At 44.4% G+C, this 25,956-nt stretch overlaps 1 protein-coding gene and 1 non-coding gene across 2 annotated transcripts in view; one reads left to right on the top strand and one right to left on the bottom strand.

Moving 5' to 3' along the window:
• Positions 1–21,799, top strand: part of LOC146175588 (U4/U6.U5 tri-snRNP-associated protein 1) — a 33,570-nt gene extending 11,771 nt beyond the window's left edge. Inside the window, exons 9-21 of the mRNA XM_084581987.1 lie at positions 533–605; positions 717–790; positions 1,937–1,996; positions 2,994–3,112; positions 5,081–5,169; positions 5,937–6,064; positions 6,740–6,907; positions 8,098–8,202; positions 10,106–10,190; positions 13,324–13,414; positions 21,049–21,271; positions 21,477–21,598; positions 21,687–21,799. Coding sequence (XP_084438113.1) covers positions 533–605; positions 717–790; positions 1,937–1,996; positions 2,994–3,112; positions 5,081–5,169; positions 5,937–6,064; positions 6,740–6,907; positions 8,098–8,202; positions 10,106–10,190; positions 13,324–13,414; positions 21,049–21,271; positions 21,477–21,598; positions 21,687–21,711 — 1,362 coding nt within the window. The 3' untranslated portion in view covers positions 21,712–21,799. The remainder of the gene's footprint in view (positions 1–532; positions 606–716; positions 791–1,936; positions 1,997–2,993; positions 3,113–5,080; positions 5,170–5,936; positions 6,065–6,739; positions 6,908–8,097; positions 8,203–10,105; positions 10,191–13,323; positions 13,415–21,048; positions 21,272–21,476; positions 21,599–21,686) is intronic.
• LOC146175589 (U6atac minor spliceosomal RNA) lies at positions 20,002–20,124 on the bottom strand. Its single transcript, XR_014701622.1, has one exon. It is a non-coding gene; the product is annotated as a U6atac minor spliceosomal RNA (small nuclear RNA).
• Positions 21,800–25,956: the final 4,157 nt, after the last annotated feature.

Here is a 25,956-nt window from a genome sequence, read left to right as displayed (position 1 = left end):
AGGACAAAAGTGTAGGTAGAGGGTGGAGCAAAAGTGTGAGAAGGAAAGTGGGAAAGCGGAGGGGTAGAGTATAAAAAGTGTGAGGAGGAAAGTGGAAGCAGAGAGCAAGGCATGGATTAGTGCGAGTGCCATGGTTCTCCGTCTGCAGGTTCGTGGCTCTTATAAGAAGGACCTGCCAAGCAGAGCCTGGGCCAAGTTTTAGATTTTGCGCTTGGTCAAAATCAAGGCCAAGCGCCACCGACATTTGAGACTTTGTGATTATTGTGCGATTGGATATGTTTTAAATGCATCTACTGCTGTTCTCAAGTTCTGCATTGCTGAGTGTTATATTTGTTCAGTGGATTTTTTTTATGTGGTACTATATCACATTGAGGCGTTTGTGCTATTGCATTTTCACAGCTAATTAATTAGATGGTTTCCAGGTTTTATTTCTGGCACTCTTGAACATATGAAAGCTTTCACGTTCTGCCCATGTGTCAGTGAACTCTTTCTTGTTTGTGCTTACCTTGCTGACCTCTTTATTTACATTCAGGTGAAAAAGAAGTCTCTTTTGTACAAATACGACGAAGAAATTGAAGGTGTGAAACGGGAAAAGTTCTGCATTGGTAAGTTTGTACAGATTCTTGAGCTTCTTTCTTCTGTCTTAGTTTTTTTGCTCATTGCATTGCATTTCTTTGGGGATGTCATGTATATGGTGGCATGTTTGCATATTCTAGGTGTGGGTCCCACGGAGGCAGATAAGGAACGAGAACTGGAGATGGTGAGGATGAAGCTCAAGCAAAAACAATTGGTATGTGCTCATGCGTAGTTAAGCATCCTACACCCTATTAGTAGAGAAATGTTGGCAGAGTTTCCATTTTTGGCGACCTGTGTGGAGGAAGCTCTGAAAAGAATGTAAAAAATGTCCTAATGTGCACAAAATCTGCTACATGTTCTTTGCTGTAGTGTATTGCCATAATGATTCAGTGCTAGTCATAATACTTCTAGTAGTAATGGCATTGACATGGCCATGATACAAATGATCAGATATGCAATTTACTTTCTGTATGACTATGCCAGTTGTCACGTGTTAATTACAGTGGAGACACAGAATGTAAATATTTAGTGGCATTAGAAGGAAATGCATGAAAGTCGTTGAAGGCTACTGAGATTTATAAGTTGTAGTAATCGAAAGGAGTCTAAATTTATTTACATCACGTTGCGTGGTCAGCGCATGTTAAGGTGGTCAGAATCAATCTTGAGTCTTCCACTACCTCGTTCCTCATAGCTCATAGTTCGCTTCAGGATGTTAAACCCAGCATGCGATAGCACTCGACAGCCTGAAAAAATGCACCTTGGAATATTCTAGTTGTTACTTTCGTTTTCTTATTGGCCACCCACGGCCATGACAACTTCACCTGGAATTCTGGGGAAGCAAACAAGTTTCTCTCTTTATCTGTATTTTACCATAATAAATTCTACAAAGCATTTCCGATCAAAAGTGTTGTTTGATGTGTACCTAATAAGCCCATATCAGTAGTGCTTTAATGTTAGTAACAGTACTGCTGAAATCGTTATCTTGAGATACAAATTGAGCAGCACAGTTTTGTGCCCAGTCTATCATGTTATACACATTTGAATTTCGCTCGTTTCAAGCAGCACAAGTATGTTCTTGTATTGGCTGAATAAAAATGCATTTAAAGACTCCTTTAGGTTTTGTGTATATTGCACACAAGACACAACTGTTACAGGTGAATGAATCTTGCTGTGCAGGGCATTATTTGGTCCACTTGCATACTAATGAAACACACAATGTTTCAACTGTGGGCTTTCTTCTGGACTCTTGTGGGCGTTTTCAAAAATGCTCCTTTATAGCATGCAGTTGCTTTTGTTTTGCCTTTTTTGCTCTTATTTGTCAGGCAGCATTTCTCAGATTGTCTTTTGATTGATTTTCTAGGATAGCCTGATCATGCCAGCCCCTCAACTTGCCACTGAGTACTTCACCCCTGATGAGGTGGTACGTAGTGTTGCCTTTTATTCTGAGCCAATTGTTTTTCTCCAGTATTGTGTTGAATGCTCTAGTTTCGTTGTGAGGTTGATGAAACTTCAGCTGCTGCGATGTTAGCATTTAGATCACACCAGAACTGTGTGGGACAGCTTGAAAGTAGCTGCCTGAATTTGGAGGGATTAGACTTGGTAACTACGCTTTTGGGAAATATGTTCCATTTGTCTATGGCAATGGGGAGGAAGGACTGGTTGAAGGCGTTTGTGGAACCATGCAAAGAAATTTGAATTACATGGGCTGGAATTCTAGCGAGCGGATTTTACTCCCACGTTGCAAAGCGGGTTAAGGATGAGGACTTGAATTTAACTTTCACCAAGCGAAGCTTGAGTCCCAATGCATTTGCCTCTGAGCTGCACCATGTGACTTGTAATTCATCCCCGATATTGTATAAATCTGCATGAGGGGGAAAGATTCTTGTTCCTGTCCCCTCCAACCGTTGGGACTTTCAGAAAAAGCGCTCCTGCACCACTTAGAAATAAACACCGGGCTCTACTCTTTTGGCAGAGAATTTGTGTACCTATGTTTTCTTAATTATATATTTTTTCCTAGCTGACTGATTAACGGGAACTGAGCGCTTGAAAATGTTTAGTATATTCAACATAAGAGGGGTATGTTTTTCACAAGAGATTTCTGACTGTAGGTACAGTCAGGAAGAGGAAGCATGTGCCAAATGAAATGTAATTGCTTTCATGACATTGCCTGTTTCTGAAGAACTGGAATGAGCGGAAGTAGGTTCCTTCATTGCTTAGACTTTTTGAGCTACGATGCGCGACTCACCGGAATGTTTGATGGCATGAAAGTGGGCTGCAGTTTTTAAGTGCTATTCAAGTTACCAAAATATGCGCACCTGCTCAACCAGCTGAAGTGTGTGGTTGCACATGCCTTTTTGTATGTAAAGTGTGGGCTCTCATGAATCTCCTTGCATTGCTGCATTTGTCTCTTCTTGCAGGCAAAGTTCAAGAAGCCCAAGAAGAAAGTGAGGAAAACGCGCAAGCGTGAGGCTTTCAGTGCAGATGACCTCGCTCCTCTTCCAGGCCATGAAGATAACAAGAGGGACCACGGATCACGGTATATTGTGTGCTATTGTCTGCTGCACCACTGTACTTGTTTTCAATGTGTTAGCCTTGAACCCCCATGTTGGAACAATCCACTTTCCTGTCTCAAGCCTCGGTTGGCAGGTGGCAGAGGGAAACTTTCATTTCACTTTATAAGTGGGGGAAGACAGAGAATAGGTGGAAAAGAGAGGGGGGAAGAGTGGCACAGAGAGAGTGTGTGAAGTGATGGGTGATGGTTGGAGGAGATTGGAGAGTGGGTCCAGCGTCTCACACTGAGATTGCTTGATTGGACTGGGAGGGTGAAGTGGGGCTGTGGTGTGTCACATGGTGATTATTAAAGGACTGGATCACACCACCTGCTCGCACATTCTGAGCCCGTCAGTAGCAGCAGCAGCTCCTCCGTCTAAGGGCAACACTAATGCTAACGCACACTCTGCTGCATTGGTCGCATTGGTCGTCTGTGCTTTGCTACTTGGTGTAGGCTAGGCTGTATGTGTTTTTTTTTAACAACCAACAAAATTGTGCTTGTGGCTTGCTCAAGACGCCAGCCAAAATGAATGGGCACACATTGTTCAAGGATATTATACTGATTGTGGGCGATTGATTGTTGCATGCCTTCTGGTCCTTGCTGGGCTAGACAAAAAAACGATTCTCAACAGTGCCAGAGGCTTTCATCCATGGCTAGAAATGGCTGTTACAAAGCAGCTGCTCACTCTTTATGACTGGTGTTCACGGCAGAGCAGGTCCTTAGCTGATGCTCAGTCGGTTGTGAAGACAGATCTCCCCTTGTGCCGTTTGTATGTGAGCAATATTTATGCTTTCTAAGGCTATGGTTTCTGGTGCAGTTTAGAATGCAAGCAAATTTCAAAGCAGCTGGGTGCTGTGGAGCATGGCCATAAAACACTTCTTGCAGTTCTGTGCATTGGCAGCACACATTAACAGGACTGCAATCGTCATTTGAAGATCACCAGGAGTGTGATGGGGGTAGCAGTGAGGCAAGAATTTTTATAGGCAGTGTAAAAATTTTTTTAACCATTCCATGCTCTTTATAGAAGTGGTTACTTAAGTGTACTATTACTGGGCTAGTTGGCTGTGGTAATCTGCTGGTAGGGTAGGTGTGACCCACCTCTTGTCACAGTTACCATGCATTCAATAAGCCAGTCACATATGGCTTGGAGGTCTGGCTCAATGGTTAGGGCGTTTGACTACTGAGCCGGGCGACCAGAGTTCGACCCCGGCACCTCCACCAAATGTGGTTTAGCTTTAGTACTGGTGTCAAAAGGGCTAATTCTTCAGGAACACACTAAGCTCCCATCCAATTCCTTATCGCCTTGGCACGCTGCCAAGTTGCTAAGCAAACCAACGTGCTCGGCTCTCGTCAAACCAAGCATGCTGCTCCGCTAATTGTGCCACGGCATATCTGCATGCTGCTAAGGTCTGTACTGCTATGGACGGCGCATGCAATGAAGGAAAACAAAGGCTAGGAGCTAATTCCTAAAGGCAAACCGGGAAGGCAACAAGCTTCCAAGAGATCGAGCAAGTCTTATGCTCGGTAGCTACCACTGATGTCTTTTTCTCGCACTCTTATGAAAGGGTGCTTAGTGCATTTTCATTTTGCTTACCCAGTGAACAGCTGTGACTTACACACAGGTTCGACCTGTTCTGGGAAGGGGAAGGAGGCTTGGGAAGAAGGGGGCGGTAGCGAGGGCTGGTGTGCCTTTGTGGGGGAGGGGTGAGGAGGGCGACAAGTGCCTCTTTTGCACCCACGTTTGCAGTCATGTGCGCCCATGTATGTGGTCGTCGTAAAAAGCTGCTTCAAAATTTCCCTCTCTGTGACTTTACAGTTCTGTTTGCCAACTCTTGTGTCTTTGCACTTCTCACTGTCTTTCTGTTTGCTTATGCATATATATTATGTAGCCAAGTTTGTTTCACGAGCAGACAAGGCAACGCAGAGTGCTGTATACTTTTCTGTTATTTGCAGGCGGCGGCCTGATTTTACTGAGCCAGTCTTTGTGAATCCTCAAAGTCAGCACTTTTTCGATGACCCTACAAAACCTCCTGAAGAGGAAGGTGAGCAGACCTGCAGTTCCCGCTGCATTTGTAAAAGTGCTTGAACCACATATAATAATTTTACACTTGGAAGTAAATAATTATATGCTCTGCTGAGCTATGTGTAAGTGATTGTAAAGAGCACGATCACCACAATTTCAGCCACGATAACAGCATTCATAATGCAAAAAAGTGATTGGATAGCACTATATTCATGTAGAGGCTTTAGTGGGTTATGTGTTAATGTAACCTGAAAAAGGAAATCTGATATTTTTCTTACAAAGTTGCATATATTGCTCTAGAATAGTATAATTCCATCAAGTTGTATTCACCCGATTTGAACTTTTTGGTTATTTAAACTGGCATTGTGGTCCCATATCATCATCGTCACGTGTATTAAGGGGTGCCTATTCGGGCTTCCTTCAATTCGAACTCCTATGAAAAAAAAATTTGACCCTCCTCAAGTTGAGATTAGATTTTGTATTGCATTTTGTTATTGCCTGAAGTCGTGTATGAGCAGCTAGCGTATGAGGTTGTTTGGCTGCAGCCTTTTTCACAAGTTGTCAGATAATTAATTCAGGTTCTGTTCTAGTGCTTCTTGCTCATTTTCACATGTGGGAGCAATTCTAAGTTATGATAACGGAAGGTATGTGCTATAGTTTTGGAGTCGTAGTCTCAGATTTAGTGGACAGTAGTCTGTCATGAACACCGTAGTAAGATCTGTGAAATGTGAGCCGTGGGGTATGCTACCTGGTTCACTCATGCTGTTATGCTCCTCCTCTTGTTAGATATGGTCGGACCCGATGAAGACTTGACTGGCGTGGCAGTTGAAGATGATGATGCCGAGCAGTCTTTGGAAGCAGCGCTAACCAAAGCTCGACGGCTGCGCCAGGTTGAGGGCAGCTCCTTCCAGAAGGTGGGGGAATGCTTTTCCAAAGCTGACTGGTTAACCTTGTTACATTCTTGTTATATATATATATATATATATTTGTATTCGTGGTACTTTCTTCTACAGCTAATATATATATATATTTGTATTCGTGGTACTTTCTTCTGCAGCTAATCTAACCAGGGAGTACATGGAATTGGCATCCACCAGAGCACTGTTGTGTGGCTATTACAGATCAAATCTCTATATTCTGAGGTTATTTTTATTGCAGTTGAAGAAACGTTTGTCCCAGTTTGGGGACTGCGTCTGGGTCTGCTGGTAGACTAGGACTCTTGAATTTCATTGCTGGCGTGGCTAAGGTAGTGAGGACGTCTCGGTTTGGCAGAGTGAGACCATATTGGTTGACAAAGTGAAAGACCCATTTATATTAGCATTTTTTCTTCTCAGTGGCAGTAATAACTAGTATGATCAGTTATGTGAAGCAATGTGGCTGTGGGGAAAGAAAGTTGTGCAGCTTTTCTATGCCCACGTTGGAGCCTCATTGCAGTTTTGGGGATTTCATAGGCACATTACACTGACTTCCAAGTTTCCTGGATCAATACAAGAAGTTTGGTACTTCGCTTGCCGAAAATAATGCTGTAAAATTCATACCCTTGAGTAGCTGCTCAAATCTGTGGATGCATCATTAATTTCTCACTACAGATAGCTGAATCTGTGAAATTGGCTCGTGACCAAGAAGAGGGCAAAGACAATGCAAACTCCTCCAAAGCAATTATCCTGAACTCGACGGCAGAATTTTGCCGAACTCTTGGCGACATCCCTACGTATGGCATGTCTGGAAACCGCGACGAAGAAGCCGAGGAACTCCTGGTACGTGATTCAAAGTCATATCCTTCCTTTCTTACCTAATCGATGACCAACCTTTCGGACTCGCTAGGGACAGCAAAAATATTCAGGAAAGAAATGTTTTAGAGAAAAGCAGTTTGCACAAACTTCTCATTGCCTGTATGGTGGGGTTTTGTGCCCTTTCTGATGCTTGACTGTCTCTCCGCGCAGGGTTAGTGGCAGGCGACAACCAGCGTTCAATAGTTCTATTGCTGTCGGCACATCGCAGACAAACACTTTGGCTTAGATGAAGTCCAGATACGAAAGCAAACCTGCCACTGACAGTTCGCTGATCTGCGTCACTGCATAGCCGTCATAGTCTGTGTAGTGAAGCATCTTCAAAACACGATGGGACCATCTGTGGAGATGCATCATTGCTACCGCATCGCACTGCGCAAAGGGCCGCGGAGGCACTCACGATTTCGGATAATTTCGTAGAATTCTGGGCAGTGTGTAAATCAAAGCATTTGACGAAATCGCTTAAAATAGTTTTCGCACAGCTTTCATCTCAAATCTATGGACAATATTTGAAGTGTTTGTTAGATAAAATTACTGTGATGCAAAGGGTTTTTTCAGACTTTTAGGGCAATTCGATAATTCAAATATTTTTTATAGTCCCTTGAAGGTCGAATTGATGAAATTTTTTCTGTATTTGGGAATAAGGGACTCGGTGCAGCTGAGTTCCGCAAACTTTGACTATGCAAGTTCTGGCAGCGGGAAACAGTATGAGCTCACAGTACGAGTGAACCCACGAAGAATATTAGCTCCGCATCTAATAGGCTTCTTTCTAGCTTGAATTTTGCATTATTTGATCTAATTTTTAGCCTCCTTGAAGTCTGAATCAGTGACGTTCCACTATACATATTATGTGGAGGCTTGACTGCTGACAGCGATGCTGCGGCGAATGTGAATGGGGCCTAAAAAATCGAGGAATCACTTGCGGTGCTCTTATACATTTATTAGTCCTATAGAGCATGCCGCAGTGCCATGAAGAGTTTTAAGAATCAATAATGTCCGAAAAACCAGTTGTTCGAATTTTCGGTCAGCGACTGTAATCCATGGCACTGGCTAGGGCACTGTGCTGAATGTGTGATGATAGTGTAGACTGCAACAGCTGACATGGAATAGCATTGTTTTTTGACCCGGGCTTTTTTATTTTTTTTTTAATTTTGCAGGACATGGAGATAGAGGAGGACGTTGAAGATCAGGGTGAACCGGACGCAGCAAATCGGGGTGCTTGGAACGAAGTTGACATTGAAGAAAAACCAGTGGAGATTAAGGTTCCACATTTTGTTCCCATCATTGATTTGTTTGTCATTAGTTTCTAGAGAAAGAGGCTTGGGATGTTAAATTTCATAAACCAAACCAAATCTACAGAAAGAGGAAACATTCATGGGGGTAAAGCATCTAGAAATTGAACTACTGTGAACCTTTTATGAATGGAACTTGAAATTTGAACGATTTCCTTCTTTTTGGTAGTTATTCTTGCATTCACCGATGTTTTTGTGTATGCAGTTTCTCTGTATATGCAATAGAACATGACAGTTATGTCTCTTTTGTTCAGTTTCCGCATTTATGCTTTGCAGTTCTGTTTACAGTCCATCTCAGGCACTAAATTGACTCTTCCGTCAAGCACCTCGCTTAATTAAGAAGCTGTTGCGAAAAAAAAATGAACTCGAGTACCCAGTTCAAATCTACTCCGGTGGGATTTCTTCTTTTTTTAGTGTGAAAGTGATGGCACAAGAAAAAAAGGTTGGACAAGATTCTTGGTTGGTGGTGGTGAGCGTATGGGTGCCTTTGCACTTGTTACATGGGGAGGTTTATTGACCATTAGAATGATGCAACTCAGCTGCCATTCAGCAAATGTGTGTTTGTTGTTACGGATATCGCTGAGGTTGTTACTCCAGTTCACTAAAATCCTAGTGAAAGAGAATCTTGAGATGGCAGGCGAGGGACTGTACAGAATGTTAAATCTTATTGATGCAGTAAAAATGAAATTCAGACCATTCGGTTTTGCTGTGTGCCAGCAGATGTGGCACCGCTTCATTGCTTCATTGCACTATTCACAGTAGGGTATACTCCGTTTCATACATCAAGTGCAACACTGCCAAAGCTAGAGCTCTTGTTTGCGCTTCCCGCATCCGTGATGAAAAATGGGGCCTGCCCTTGACGAGAGGAAATAATAGTTGCTTTGTCTGCAAGCTTAATAAATCTTACATTTGCCATCAACTCCATAAAAGGCACCTTTTTTAGGGAGAAAAGATCAGATTCGGTGAATTTGTATGTTTTGTTTGTTGTTTTCGTTCGTGTCGCATTTTAGCTGCCCCGTAACCCTGCCAGCGGTCCCCTCCTCGTAGCGCAACGCAGCAACCTCGACTGCCTCTTCGGAGCAGATTTTTCTATAAGATCCACACTGCAAAGATGTCGAAGCATGCGAAGCACGTTATTGTAAACGTGTATGCTCGGAATAGAACCCGTTTCTGCAGAAACCACTCGGCCACGAAACAAGCGCATAGTGATATGCCTCCTTTTTTTTTCCTTGCGGTACTTGCGTAGCTTTCGCTGAGTTGCACCTGATGTATGAAACGGAGTATAGTGGTGATGATACCAGGCATTAGACAGCACAGAGCAGTCTTTAGATGCTTAAAGTGCGGACGTGTGCTTCAGCCAGCATCTTTGGCCTTGGCTGGTACTTGTTAAGCAGTTTAGCAACAACCCTGTGTTTGTGATCTTGTTCCCTAAAATTCCTGCTCTACACATGAGAGTTCAAACTCATTTTATGCCCATTCTGAGCGTAAATATTTGATACTCGCAGCTTCCCATGTTTAGTATTGAAGTTGCTGAGCTCGCACAGGGCCCTGTCAGACACATCTAGTCATCTAGTGGTGAGGGTCTAATGAACCACTGTGACAGAAGCATAAATAATGTGCCATTGTCACCGTGATCAAACATGCTCATGATGTGACGTGCAGAACTAACAGAGAACACACAGTGATGCGACCCTTGTCTCTTAAATTGCCACAGCTTTTTTCAGCACTCTCCGCTCTTGCAGCATAAGCAGTTGCATGGTCCCATTTGCAACGCAATATTGATGCTCCTGTCAATCACTCCAGTGTTGGAATCTGAGCTTAATTGGTTGCTCAGTGTGCACATTCTTGTTTTTCTTGTTTTGCTGCTTGTTAGGACCGGGAAAAGGAACCCATTTTAGAAGAGGAACCAGACCTTTCAGTTGGTGTCTTTGGTGCCCTGAAGCTGGCAGTCAAAAAAGGTGAGGCCTCGTGTAGACCTGATACTTGCTTGCATATGGGATTCATGCCTGACTTATCACTTTGTGTTGGAAAGGCTTTCATGAGAGTCGTGAAAGCAATGGGACCTTACAGTTCTTGAGAGCACTCAAGGACATGGGACAGGTGAAAAGAGGGAGGCCCACGCGGCGCTCACTTGCTGCTGAAGTTTATTTCAAAGTTGTACAGTATGTAAATGTCAATGCCATAACAGAAGAAATCTGCATAAATTCCTTGGTGAAGAGCTTGAAATGAATGTATTTTTATAGCCCAGTTGCTCGAAAACCATATTGTGCCTCAGGCCCATTGAGGTGTTGCATTCTTTAGCGATATCACCAAGTCGAATGCCACAATCATCCCGAATTCATTCAATATGACTCAGACTGTCATCTACAGTCAAACCCGAATATAACGAACTCGGATAGAGCGAATTATGTTTTATATCGAACATTCGAATTTCCGCTAGCATTATGCATATAAAATGTATTTTTTATAACGAACTACACATCGGATATAGCGAACTCAGTGCGCGCGATCGGTCGCCAAACGCCCGCCAACGGGCGGGCCTTTGTGCCGGCTCCGAGTTCTCTCCGGGCAGCCCACGCTGCCGGGCCGCAATACTTCTAGCGCATGCCGTTGTCAGATGGGAGGGGGATTGGCGACGGCTCCGTTCCCCAAGGTCTCACACAGCGCATACGTCATCACGCGTCCGCTAGGGTGCTTCTGCTGCTTCTGCGCCGATGCCACGCTTCCGTAAAACGCAGGAGGGGCTCTCTACAGCAGCTTCCACGAGGGACCCTCCTGTACGCATGCGCGGCCGTTGCCCGGAGTAGCGTGAGTAGCCTTTAAAATCCGCGCCATCGGCCAGCCTCTCTTTGCAGCGCTCCTATTCGGCAGCTGCCTACCATGTGATCAAAGACGTTCGAGCAGCTCCGGACCTATTGCGCTTCGAGAAAGAAGCAACACCGGCCAGAACTGGTTTCAAGTTTGGGCGAAGGGAAGGCAGCCTCCGAACAACGAACGCGTCAGTGGCGAACTTTCCCGCATCCTCGGAGCTTTCTTTGTTCGCGTTTGCAAGTCGTGCTGCTGCTATCCTCACGATTCCGGACGTGCCTACGTTGCTGCTGGCTTGCATTCCGGCGCTACATCCTGCAAGATGACGACGAAGCAGCGGCGTGCCCTACCGCTTTCCGACAAGCTGGAGATAATTCGCCGCGTTGGCCGTGGCGAAAAAAAGTCTGACGTTGCCGCGCATTTCAAGATTCCGCGGAGCACGTTAAGCACCATTTTGAAAAACCAGATGACAGCGATGTTGCCACGCTGTGGGAAGAACTCGCTGATGTTCCGGACGCTGTGCCCGAAGAAGTTGCCCTGGAGGATTTCCTCACTGTTGACGACAACGTAGCCGTGACAGCGAGCCCGTTGGACTCAGAAATTGTTGCCGACATGCTGGCATCTGGTGCGAACGAGGAGACCGAGGAGCCGCCGCCGGAGGACGATCGCCCTCGCCCGACGTTGCACGAAGCCCTCGCTGCTACCGATATGCTGCGCCGATACTGCTCCGGAATACAGGGAAGCGGACTGGAGTTTGTGGAAATGATGTCGCGTGTGGAAAGTGCGATTCTCGCTGATGGAGTTAAATGGAGTGTTCAGGCGAAGATCACTGCCTACTGCAAATAAGTGAGCATTTATCTGCAATAAATTTCTTTTGTAGATTCATGGTGAGCGGCATGGTTTTTCTTTAGTTTGTGCGTTTTCGCTGCGCTGTCTGGACATCGTGTATAACGAATTTGGTACTGAAGTTCGTTATAAACGGGTTTGGTTATAGCGAAATACTTTATATAGCAAACAAATTGTGTTGAATTACGCAGTTCGTTATAACCGGGTTTGACTGTATGGTGCGCATTCTTGGTCAGCCAGATCATTGTACATTTTGCACATTTGTCTGGTCAGTAGAAACCTCCGTATATCTGATTAAGCTGACTGAAATTTCTAGGTAGCATTCAGATGCAAAAACTTGACATTGTGCGCCCTTACGTCCAACCATGTTTGTATGAACACTACCACCTTTTATGTCAAATTACAAGGGCTTGATGCAATGTGGGAGGTATTGAACAGCTTTGTAGTAAAAGTTTGGTTGTCTTTTGCATCAGGGGAAATTTAGAACAACAGGAGGAATATTATCCCTTACTTTTTGAATTACCCTCACCTTATATGCAGAAGGCATATAAGGCACTTTACATATGATGCAGGGTGAAGTGAGTTGTCAAAGAACTCATCAAACCATGAAACTAGAGTGAAAGTAAAAACAAGGAGCTGACTGCTAATGAATTAGTTCTATCCTTGCGCTAGTTCATGCCTGTTGGGCCGAGATGTAAGCCTATTGCACTGTTGTTAACACATGCTAGTTATGTTTGAGCATTAGTGGAGTTCAAAAATTTTTGGCCACTCGTTAGTTAACCCTGAAGGCTAAAAAAAAGTATGACTGAAATATGCAATTGGAAATGTTGCCTATTGAGTGCAGTCAATAAAATGACCCTGGAACGGCGTTTATTGCAATATTCCAATGCAACAAATCCATGTAGGTGGTCTTCGTGAGTATTTGAGTCAAATTTTAAAGCCCTGCATTAGTCCTATATAATTTCAAAACAATTTTTAAAATGTGCTCCAGATGAGCACTCGCAACTGATTAGGGCAATGCTTTGCTGTGAGTTTGTAGCTGCCCCCTTCCCATTGACTGGACTTTGTGGGTGTGCCCTGTCCTTGGGCGCTTGCAAGAAGTTGTAACGTGTTTTCTTTATTTTTTTGTGTGCCGCTGAGTTGAGGGAAGAGAGGAGGTGCATTATTTTTTATCACTGATATCTTTGGTGTTAGTGAAGCTAGCTTAAAAATTTTGCACTGTGGAGATGACTGATGGAATACCAATTATTTGCGCATGTTTTGTGGTTTTAGTTGAAGAGCTTTTCATGGGCCCTTTAGCTGGACATATTTGTGCATTTGCATGTAAGTTGGTCGACTGCTGTACTTAGAATGCCCATTGCAGTCACTTGATTAACAGTCTCTTCTGCAGTGATTGCTTTGGTAGTTGGTTGTTTAGTAAGCGAGCTGTCCATACAGGCTACATTGAGTCGGAAGAGAAGCAAGCTACAGCACCCAAGAAGAACAGTGCTCTGCATGCACAGTCGTACACCATTGAGGAAAAGTTCTAGTGAGTACCTGCACATTTGTTTTGTTTGTCTGTCCTCTGCTGAATTTAACTAGAAGGGACTGCACCCAGTATTTTTGTCAGGGAAGTTGTTAAGTGGGCTAAACAGTCAGGAAAGTATGCTGCTGGAACGAAGATCAGGCGTGGTTCAGAATCCCTCCACTGTGTCGGACATAACCACCACCTGCGAACTCCTGGACGAACTTCAGTCTTGCCGCCTGCTGTAAGACAACATCAGTGACGGCGTTCTTGTTGACGGACACCTGCGCACCATTATCCGTGCCATTATATTGCCATAAAGTTCATCTTTGACTACCATTTCAAAAGTGCTGCCTGAAGGCTGAAAGCTACATAATGGAAGCCATGTATTTTAAAATGCATGAACTGCAACAGGTGAATCTGTGACTACAGTCTTCATCTCACATTCTTATGTGTGGGCTATCCTATTAAGAGGCGTTGCATGTGTGCAGTAGGTCTTGTCATGAAAGGGACAGTGGGGAACAGTTTCATCCACTTATTGCTTTTGGAGTGAAAATTCATGTCGTGGCTTTTTCTGAGTATTTTGACATTTGTCCAGCAGTGAAAAAAAACAAAAACAAGACATGAAAATACGATTTTAAAAATCTTCCTGCCGGTCTATTCAAACCGTTACACCTTAACCGAAAAGGATGAGTTTTCATTCTTCTGGGCTAAATGGCGGGAGTGTCATATGTGGTTTACTTGCAAAACTGGCCGGCAATGGCGGTGGTCATATTCGCTTTTTCGGTTTGTCCTAACCACGGTGGAAGTAAGAGAGGTGATCCGATGGCACTGCGAAGGGCGGCCGCCAGGAGCAGCACCAGTACTGGGGGGGCCGGCTTCGTCGCTCGTTTCGCTGGCGCTTCTGTAGGCGCCTGGGACGGACGCTTGATGTTAGCACATATAGGCGTTCACCTGCTTGAAACAATTTTTTTTTTTTGGTTGAAGGTATGTACCTTCATATTTCTGCCCATTTTCTGGGTTATAATTTGCCTTGAGGACGCATGAATAATTTCTTAACTGTTACGCAAATTGGAGGTGTACGCGATAGTTGGGTAATATAATGTTGGCTAATAGCACTCGAGTGAGCGCCGCATAAAAGGCATTAAAAGGAGTGCAAGAAAACTAGATTAGACTCCACAGCTGCCAACATGTGCGAGCTGTCCGTTGGTATCGGGATAGAAAATGAATGCGGACACCGTGGAGCACCTACGAGCTTCGTTTATTCAAATTTCTTCTCCTCGCGCTTCTATCCGTGTGCTAGAAGCATGATGAGAAGAAATTCGAATTAGCAAAGCACGTTGTTCGAATAACACTCTAACCGCGTCAGTTATAATAGGGATGACTCTAGTGTTCTTTTGCTGCCACGCAAACATAACCATAATGACAAGGTATATAATCAGACAGCAGAGCCTGGAGGTTGAACCCCTTTATAAGGGACATGCACTGGGGAGCACTTTTTGTCTCTTATATGAGAGGTCTCTTATAAGCAGGGTACAACGTTTACACTTTTCAAAAAGACCTCATTTCGGTGCAGGTATCTTGCGGCCAAAATACGCAGAAGAGAATGATACATCATGTCGCAAAGGCGTTATAATAGCTTTCCTTTACATATTGCATTTGCTTGGTGGACCACCACACTGACTACACCTTGCAACTTTCTTACATTTATTTACTGCTGAAATAGTTGTAAATCGTCTCCTTCATGGCTGCATTGACGCTGTTCAACACAGCCTCTCCAAGCTTGAAAATCAGGCCAAGAGCCTCATGGCCAATGTGCAAACTATGTTTGCAGCGATTGCAAAGTGCGATCGTGATGTGACTTGGCACCGCAACTAGCGATTCGCAACTAAGTTATGTGTCTGGTAGCACTACAAAAATTCAAGTAAAAAAGAAAAAAAAAAGAGCCATGAAATCATAAAAATAACTAGCTTACCGCCAAGGTTTTAGAAGCAGCCAAAGCTATAAAACATCACCAGCAGCAATATCCCTCAGAAATTTATGCTTGTTTAACAAAGGTAACAGTGGCTGTGAGTAACAAGTCTGTCTGCGAGTCGCTATTGAGATGAAAAATAAATGAAAAGCAAACGAGGCATTTCTGAGTGGAGTTGAAACTGGTTGAACAGCAAACAGAGCGGTTATTTGTCCTCACCAGAGCAGAACCACTTGTGTTTTTATGTCATTTGTTTTGATCTTGGCTTAGCTATGTTTCACTTTCTAGACACAATGACTTGTTTATGTCTGCGCCATCAGCTGAGCACTTTCTTTGCATTTACCAGATAAATTTGTCACTCATACTGAAATGCAACGTAATAGACAATTTTCGCTATATTCTTCAGACTAGTGGACACAACACCTATGATAATTCGTGATAGGAAGCTCTACAAATTGGAGAACCCAATGCGCATTCCCAATGCTCGCATATGCAGTCGCACTTGTGCTCTTCGTGGCAAGCCTGAAGAGCTTCTCTATGTTGCATTCCCACTGCAGGGGCTTCTTTTAGTCATTTCATAGCTGACTGACCTGTTCTCTTTTCTAAAGTTATAATTAATAATAACGGCACAGGTGTGTCTTTTATTTTCATCGTAGCAGCTACTGAACCTGGCAATGGATGGTGCCGCATATATTGTTAAAATGTCTGTTATAAGCAAGACTGAGTACCAAACTTCAAGGCTAATTTGTCCTTTATAGCCAGTTGTCTTCTACATACAATGTCTGTTAAAAAGGAGGTCCAATTAATGAAACTCATAGGGTGGCCAACCATTTGGGCGAATGGTGTCTCTTATAGCAGATTGTCTGCTACATCCATGTCTCTTATAACGGGGTTCAGCTGTAGGCGTTCACCTGCTTGAAACAATTCTTTTTTTTGGTTGAAGGTATGTACCTTCATATTTCTGCCCATTTTCTGGGTTATAATTTGCCTTGAGGACGCATGAATAATTTCTTAACTGTTACGCAAATTGGAGGTGTATGTGATAGTTGGGTAATATAATGTTGGCTAATAGCACTCGAGTGAGCGCCGCATAAAAGGCATTAAAAGGAGTGCAAGAAAACTAGATTAGACTCCACAGCTGCCAACATGTGCGAGCTGTCCGTTGGTATCGGGATAGAAAATGAATGCGGACACCGTGGAGCACCTACGAGCTTCGTTTATTCAAATTTCTTCTCCTCGCGCTTCTATCCGCGTGCTAGAAGCATGATGAGAAGAAATTCGAATAGCAAAGCACGTTGTTCGAATAACACTCTAACCGCGTCAGTTATAATAGGGATGACTCTAGTGTTCTTTTGCTGCCATGCAAACATAACCATAATGACAAGATATATAATCAAACAGCAGAGCCTGGAGGCGCGCCAATGCGTTCGCAATTCTTTTTCATCACATAGTAAAACATTGTGACACAATTTCAAGCTAGGATGCTACAATCGATTGTTTTATATGGGATGTGTAACCACAGAAAGTAGTCCTTTTTTCTTATTTTTTATTCACAAGAAAAAACGTATGTGTGAGGCATATAAGCAGGTAGCTGATATCGTTTAAGGCAACCGGCACCATTCTACTTGAATGTTTAAACCAAACTTAAATTGCTTGTAGTATCAAAACAAAGAACCACAACCAGCACCGCATGTCGTTGTTCTTGATCGGCAGACGCTTTTACACACTGCGACCAGCTTGGGCCGTATGAAATATCGGCGAGCACACTCCATCGGCTCTAAGTTACTTCGCAGCTGTTTGGCTTTGTGTTGCCGAGCACCACTGGACATATAAAGACTCGTAGCAATATGCCGTCATTCGATGGTTCGATAGCCAGCTGGCTGTTCGTAACAGCTGGTTAGTTTTTCAGCTACCACAATAGCATATAGTGGCTTACGCATCTTTCTCAAATTGCACAATATTGTTTTCTTTTTGACCGTCTTTGTCTGCTGAACTGTTGAAACCTCACTGCAACATAGTAATTTAGGGGATGCGCTAGCATATTTACTTTATGCACAGCGCAGGAAAATGCAACACGGTTCGTCGATGGTGAGGCAAGCAGTAAATTTACAGCATATTTTCGGAAACTGTTTCTTCCTTCTCCAGCATTTGAAGAATATGAGCAGCCTGGTCGAGCACCTTCCAGCAGTGAAATACACTATGTGTGTCTCTGCAGTCTCAATCTAAGAGACTGTTCAAGATGGCCTCGCATATCGTTGTACACATGTCAGCTGAGCTGTCCATCACCCGTGAGGCATTGCTATCGGCGGCATGGTGACATCACGCTGCTCTCTTATGGCCGCACGCAGCAATCCATTAAAAGCGCATTCAGACCGTGCTCTGAGGAGGCAAGTGCAGGGCGTCGCAGACGACACGCCTCTCTCCTGCCTCGAAAATTGAGTTATTTGATCAGCAAGTGTTAAGAAAGCTTCTGCCTGCTAAGAAATATGTGTAAATAGCGAGAACAGAAATTCCTCAAGGTGGTTAGGGGCTTTTAGTGCTGATTGAAGTGGAAAATTATGAGCGCGTGGGTCGCTGCTCCATAGGCACGCCAGCGGAATCGACAGAGAGGATGGCACCCAGAACATGTCCTGCCCCTGGCGGCAGCCCTTTCTTCCGGTCACACTAAGCAGCCGCTCTCTCGCTTCAGCGCGGTCGCGCCGTCGGAGCACCTCTCTTTTCTTGAGAGGTTTTTCCTCTGAGATTTGAATGCACTACCCTGTGAATGCAGGCCAGCTTGCCATTATTCTCAGGCCCCTCTGATATATCTGGGCTTTCCTGTCAACGTTTTGGGGAATGGTTTTCATGCCTTTAACTGGCTGGGCCAGAGACGTTCAAGGTGCACCTCTTAACAGTGTTCCACTCACTTTTCAATTGATGTTTAGCATGTGCTTTCCCTATGTGGCTAATTTTTGGGCTTTTGTCATGTCTGCTGCTTCTCCGTAATCTGTAGTCAGGTGGCAACACTCACTAGTTTTATTACATGAAAAATAAGATGGGAATGGATGAAAATAGAAGTGCCTCATGGAGGCACCATTTATACTTTGAAAGAATAATATTCAGTCTTGCCAGCATAGAGCTGTTGTATGCTACCCACACTGTAAAGCAAAACATGTGGGGCAGAGAAATTTTTCACTTGCGAAGGGTCCAAAAGGCATAAATTTAGTGTAGTGTTAGGGAAATCTTAAAGCACTTTTCGTGCTAAAGCTTCAATAATATATAGGCTTTTCCTTCATTGTCACTGTAGTAGCGCCTTCTAGTGTTTTTCTTTTGTGTGTGTGTGTGTGTGTGTGTGTGTGTGTGTGTGTGTGTGTGTGTGTGTGTGTGTGTGTGTGTGTGTGTGTGTGTGTGTGTGTGTGTGTGTGTGTGTGTGTGTGTGTGTGTGTGTGTGTGTGTGTGTGTGTGTGTGTGTGTGTGTGTGTGTGTGTGTGTGTGTGTGTGTGTGTGTGTGTGTGTGTGTGTGTGTGTGTGTGTGTGTGTGTGTGTGTGTGTGTGTGTGTGTGTGTGTGTGTGTGTGTGTGTGTGTGTGTGTGTGTGTGTGTGTGTGTGTGTGTGTGTGTGTGTGTGTGTGTGTGTGTGTGTGTGTGTGTGTGTGTGTGTGTGTGTGTGTGTGTGTGTGTGTGTGTGTGTGTGTGTGTGTGTGTGTGTGTGTGTGTGTGTGTGTGTGTGTGTGTGTGTGTGTGTGTGTGTGTGTGTGTGTGTGTGTGTGTGTGTGTGTGTGTGTGTGTGTGTGTGTGTGTGTGTGTGTGTGTGTGTTTTTTCTCTTATCAGTACACTTCATAGGAAACATCTTTCCCATATCCAAAGTGGACAGTAGAATTGGATGCACTATTAATGGGGTTGTAATCTAGAGGTATATAGAGCACCCACTTGAATCTTAGCAGCCATTAACACTAAAACATAATTTACGAAGTGTCCGCATAGCCTAATTTTTTTTGGGACATTAAACATATAATACAAACCATAATTTAGTAAAAGAAAGCAAGCACTTATTGCTTTACAATTCAGCCTTTAATGAACAGCACTGTACTGTGGAATACCATGACTGATATGTATTGCTTAGTGGCAGGATGTAGGATGAATTCATTGTCATGCATTTCTGAATCATCATTAAGGAGGCATATGAGTCATGCTGCAGCATATTGCTGAATGAACATGCCTATGATTTGAGTGACCATTCTAGAACAAAATAAAATCTGTGTTTACCATTTTTCTCCCCAGGTGCAGAATATTTGGATAGCTTTAAAGGCTGATTTATGTCTGTCGTCGTACGGTTTCGTCTACATTGAGCCACGTGATTGGAGCATATTCTTCCATACAATTCTGTTAGACGTGGGTTCTCCCTCAGAAAAGCCACGTAAATGCGGCAGAGCTATTGGAACCATGCGTTCTGGTAACTTATACGATGGGCCTCGGCTTTGTCATTTTCTGTATGTAGCTGAACATTGAAGTCCGGCTTACGTCAGCCGCGATATTGATGGGCAAGAAAGAAAAAAGGAAAATTACGTTGAAGCCCGAACGGAAAGCGAGAAACTGAGCAAGCTTCATCTGGCTGTCGACAGATGGCGGCACTGTGCATATAAGGTTTGCCGCGAAGCTCAAAAAAATGAGGTTAAGTGCCGCAAAGTAAGCGGCTGTGCCTTAACCATATGTGTTGTGAGGCCCAGGGGCCATTCCGTCCTTATCAAGGGGAGTGCTAACCGTCTCTCCTTTTATACAACACAAACTTGCAATCATGCACCGCACTACTTATACCCGAACTGGTGGGCCCGGCAATAGCATGACCACAGTTGTAAATAGAAATATTAGGGGCTTAAAACTTGAACTGAGCGTGGTTTATAGTTCAATTCTTACACGCTAAACTGAGTAGCGTTTATCTGTTATTTGAAATTTACGGTGAGTATACTTCTCGTATCAAAACATTAACATTGAATGCGTGTAGGGAGGCCCAGCCGCGTGAACTCACCAACAGCGACGCAAGAGGACCGCCCGCGTAAAGTCACAGCCAACTAGAGCCACGATTGCAGTGTCCACGCACGATTATGATAAGTTAGGGTTTTACGGCGGCAAATTCTCAGCAAATTTAGCATGCAGCAGGTTGCTGGCTTAAGCCTGTCGTTATTTTTCGTAATTTTTTCCTACGGCTGATTACTAATAATTTTTCCAGTGGATGACCGGCACAATGGCCTAAGCGCGCTGTGCTAGTATGCTGGCAAGCTTGCGCCATTACACGTGTTGGCGCATATTCTAGTTAAATAATCTAGCTAAATAATTTGCATACAAATTAATTCGCCGGTTTTTAATTTAATGAAGTTGAAATTTTATCGTGAAGATACGTGTGCTACGTAATGCAAACGTTTAAATGCTCCTCTGGTTGCGCAGTTTTCCAGTGTAATGTAGAATTTTCGAAATATTTGAGATTTGTTTTTTTCTCCGAGACAAAAAAAAAATGGTGCCAATTTTGAATTCTGCAGTCGTTTGCAAACCGATGTATGGTAGCTGCTGTGATGTGCGCGCTTCTCGATAAGTCGTAATATTACGCTCCGTTGCCTTTTTTAACAAATGTAATGACAGTCTTTCTGTCCCCCTCTGCCCTCGCCCCTTCCTATTTTATTTATTTTTTTTTTTTTTTTTGTTATCCAAACAGCGATGACGACAAGGCGAGTCGGCGCGAGCGTTACTCGGGTCCTGTGTCAGACTTCAAGGAGAAAGATGCGTACAAGCCAGACGTGAAGCTGGAGTACATTGACGATGGCGGACGGCTGCTCAATGCCAAGGAAGCATTCCGCTACCTGTCACACAAATTCCACGGCAAGGGCTCGGGAAAGAACAAGGTTGACAAGCGTGCCAAGAAGCTTGACCAGCATGCGGTATGACTCTCCTAGAAGAAAAACGTTATCTTCTGACACTTCTTGTTTATCTCAATTTGAGCAGTTTTCTCATAGCCCCACTAGCAAACTTTGCTTTTGTATGTTGTGTTTTCCCCTACCTTTATTCAGCCATCATGTTTTGGAGGGCCCTATAATTGTGAAAGCTATTAACTAAGTGTCTTTTTGATGTTGATGCCCCCTACAGAAACTGAAGCAGATGAGCTCCACCGACACTCCTCTCAGCACACTCAAGTTGCTTCAAGAGAAACAGAAGGAGCTGCAGAGCCCATACATCCTTCTAAGTGGGGGCTCAAAAGCACTGAACCAGTGAGTTACATCCTATATGCAATGTGATATTCTTTTTCACTAATTTTGTCAAGTGTAAACAATGCTGGTATTTCTCTTTCTTTTTCAGGAGCTCATTGATGAAGCCTAAGTAACCCCTTGCATTACTTACTCCCATCCTATGTAAATAAAGCTCTTAACACATGGGATATTTCTGTGTAATCAAATAAAGAGTAAACCAGTCATTTGAGTTGAAACTGGTGACTTCACCTGTTGCTGTGGTGACCTTGCTGGCTTTTGAATCATCTTTAGCACAATATGCAAGACATTGAGCCATACCATTCACACACCACTTCGCTTACCTGAGATGCACGGGAAATCTGCTTTCGCGGAGGGGGTAATTGACAGATACTGTGCCTTTTCTTCCCTGTAAATCAATTTGAAATGCCGCTGATACTGTACTACAGGGTCTTGAATATTTGGGGGCTGGGATTTAAAACATTCCTATGCAAAATCTACTACCCCATTCGAGCTGAAATAACGTTCACAAAGTATCAAAATATCGTCTACGTTATCTGATAAGTGATTCAACATCGTTACTTGCCTAGATTTTCCTAAATCGAGGAAAAACTGCTCTCGGTGGCAGGCACAATTTTCGACTCTCTCCTGCGAAAATTGTGCCTGCCACCGAGAGCAGTTTTTCCTCGATTTCGGAAAATCTAGGCAAGTAACGATGTTGACTGACTTATCAGAGAACGTAGACTATATTTTGCTACTTTGTGAACGTTATTTCAGCTCGAAGGGGGTAGTAGATTTTGCATAGAAATGTTTTAAATCCCAGCCCCCAAATATTCAAGACCCTGTACATCTGCTTCTGTATGCTGTGTGGTGCGGCGTTCAAGGAAGCGCCAAATGAAAAGCGCATTATGGACGCCCGGCGAGGTCAACTTCATATGTGTGAATTGTGTGACTCGCCTGATGTCATCTGTCATGACGTCACAGATCCCGCGAAAAAGAGGGACACTTCTCGCGGATGTACGGACGGACACGCTGGAGAGTCATGAGCCATGAAACGCTTTTGCCTTAATACACCACAGTGCCTCAGAATCGCCCTTAAAGTTCTGCTTGCTGCAAAAACTTATTCTTGCTTGCATGCCACGCCTTGGCTTGAGCATTTTTGTAGCTGGGACTACCAGAGAGCTAAGAGCTGCTGTTGCCGTATGTGAGGTGGCACTATTCTCAGGCAAGTTTATAAATTGAACTTATTTTACTGTAGCTGGCAGCAAGCTGAGGGCTGTTTCTGTACTTGGATCGGCAAATCTGTCACCCATGACTGCAGTTTCTGTGTGTGCCAAATGAGGCATGTGGAATGAGACACGCCTGCTATATACTTGAGCATGAACTCAACCCAAGTGAGGATACAAACTGCATGGATATTTGTGGTTAGCGTGCGCTGGCATTGGCGAAATCACTTAGTCCAGTTACTCAGAAAACTTAGTCCAGCCCAAAAGAGCGAAACCGAAAGTATGCGGCCGAATATATCACTGGATCAGGGCCACCCGTTCGCTGTCACACCAGCCGTCGTGAGCAGGTAAAAGAGCGTGACTTTGCTGTACTGAACAAGATTTTGAATAAGCCTATTTCAGCGACCTCTTGCCTCTCCGGTTACACCTGGATACAGCCACCAAAGGAGCCCCTTTCGAATTAACAGGTGCGAGAGGTAGCTTCCGGCGCCGTAGACTCTCATGGGCGTTGGGCGAGACTTGAGCCAGCAGTTGTAATTAATCCATAAACTTCTTATTGTATTACAGTATGGAGTAGCCAGCCGTACATGCGCTGGCCATGGTTCCAACGCTCCAACAGTGACACATTATGACCACCACATGGAAATGCGTCGCAACTAGCAAACAGCGGGTACTGCCATATTCAGTAAGAGTGCCGCTTAGACGCGACGCGCGCTTTGTTTCATGGTTTGCTTTAGCATTTCATGGCCGTCGCCGATGTCGCGATGATGAGGCTGCCGAGTGTGACATGACACTGAGAGCACCCAAAGCAGGTACTCTGCAGACGCTATTTGCTCGTGTCGAATACTTTGAAATATGCCGTACAAATACGATTCGTATGGGTTTTGTCTTATCTGTTATTCGATCAAATATTTGCACTCCCCCATTGATTTACATGGACAATGCATAAAAAAATAAGCTCTGCCCGCCATACACTCCAAGCATTCCCAAACTTCCACCTTCCTCCTCCTCCTCGTATCTCCGTTCTTCGGCTCTACGTAGTGCTCTCTCACTGGCTGCTTCCAAAGCGCTCGCGCCTTTGCTCTCCCTCCCTTCTGGCTTTTTCTGTCTCCGCACCTGTCGTTTTTGCGCCTTCCAACTTTCCTTACATCGTGCAGCCTTACGGCAAATAATCGTACACCCAGCAAGTGTCCGACCTCCCCATGTGACATCCCTAATGCGGGGATGACAACTTGCAACCTGAAAGTTGCCGAACAATTCGTGTTGGGACGAGAAGAGGAAGAGTTAACACCACAACTAATTGCTTAAACAAAGCATGTATACATGGTCTCTGGCTGCCTGATGGAAGGACGATATGCTCACCATCTTGGGCGGGTTTCGGTTGTCCTTTGGCCGCGAGAAGTCACTCGTGCTCGACGCTTCGCAGTTGGCCGGCGGGATGCATGGGCGGCGTTGTCGTCATCGTAGAATACGGAACCGCGCGATCCAGGATATGGTCGATGGCAGCTCAGGAGATCTACATTGGCACTGTTGGCTCTCGCAAGCCACTCCGCTGTACGCAGGCTATCCTCGTCTCTCATGAACTTTTTCAACGTTTGCCTCTCTCCGCATATTGGGTCCTCCAGAGCGCCCGTGCCTTGCCCTTTTGTTACCACGGACCCAAACTACGTTACTGCGGCCGATTGCCATGCCCTAGGATCTCCTCTAGATCACAACATTGGCCCAAGACAGGGGCCCATTTGGGAATCCTGTCCTGATGTCGCTGTTCGAATCGCGTTGCACTGAAACACATTTATATACCTCGTTGTTGGCTCGTCGTCGGTTATGGCTCTTGGCCATTCTTAGACCGTGCTCCTGTGCCTCGATCGTCAACGATATGCAAGGAGAAATGAGATGTTCTCTTTATAAACTTCGTGAACCGATCGTTGCCGCATGCGGCATAATCCCCGAAACTAGCCAGCCATGCATCGACGTGGCGTCCACCGTCGCTGGTCGCGCCGCGCTACGGCTGCGACGAGGGATCCTTTCACGCGCGGCCATTCATCTGAGTGACGCTGGATACTCCACGCATGTCCAATTTCCCTGCTCAGATTTGAGGTACTTGCTTGCGTTGTCTCACCTCCGTGGTGAGTGGGCGCTTTCAGGCAGCGATGGTTCTCTTGACGACCAAGGTCTGACTCCTTTTTGAAACGATGCTTTTGGGGTCGATGACGTGTCGCCGTACGGGGCAGGTAAACAATACCCACTCAAAAAAAATTCAATGGGTCCAATTGGGAATTTCCCAATTGAAATGAATTGGTCAAAAGCCAATTGTGTTTTCGCCACCCATTAGCCCTGACCATTTCATATGAATGGGTGCTCCCAATTGGAAATAATTGGTCACCCATGAACACCAAATGATTCACCTATTGAACGCTAATGGCATACCCATTGAGCCCAAATGGTTTGAACTCACATAGCTGAAAAAAAAAAAAAAGAATGGAGATGCAATTTCAATGTTTCCTTCCAGAAGTTATAGGGGAGCCGACTCTTATACAAGTGGAATGATATAACAATTTTTTTTACAGAAATCGTGAGAGACAAGCAAGCGTTACACGCACGCAACTAGCACAGATTCAATGTGTATATTCACAGGTTGCAGACTTATATACTCCATTCTTTGAAGAGTGCTGCTGGGAACAGTGACACATCTTTGTTATTCAGAGTTAACTTATTTAATTATGCGTGCACTTACAGTGAACACAATATAATCACTTAAATAAGATTGAGCAGCATATACTTTTATAAGAACTTGAATTTTTCACTGTTGTCTCTTTACATAGGTGTGTATATCTGTGCACATCTCAGTCAAGGATATCACTGAATTGACCTTCCCAATTGGGAATGTTTGCTTAGGACCAATTAGAACCAATGGGAAGCCCAGTTGGAAGCCCAATTCGTTTCAAATGGGCGTCCCATTTGGAAGCGAAATAATCCCAATTGGGATGCCCCGTTGGTTTCTTCATTCCCAATTGGGACGCCCAATTGGTTTCTTCATTCCCAGTTGGGAATCCCGAAACCAACTGGGCGTCCCAATTTGGAGTGAAGAAACCAACTGGGCTTCCCAATTGGGGGTGAAGAAGCCAGCTGGTTTGGACAGTACCCATTGGACAAACC

This window comes from Amblyomma maculatum, chromosome 10, assembly GCF_055883805.1.
Source record: "Amblyomma maculatum isolate TAMU_Amacu chromosome 10, ASM5588380v1, whole genome shotgun sequence".
Taxonomy (NCBI): Eukaryota; Metazoa; Arthropoda; class Arachnida; order Ixodida; family Ixodidae; genus Amblyomma; species Amblyomma maculatum.
Note: the sequence above shows the minus strand (reverse complement) of the source record. Positions and strands in the feature narration are given on the sequence as shown.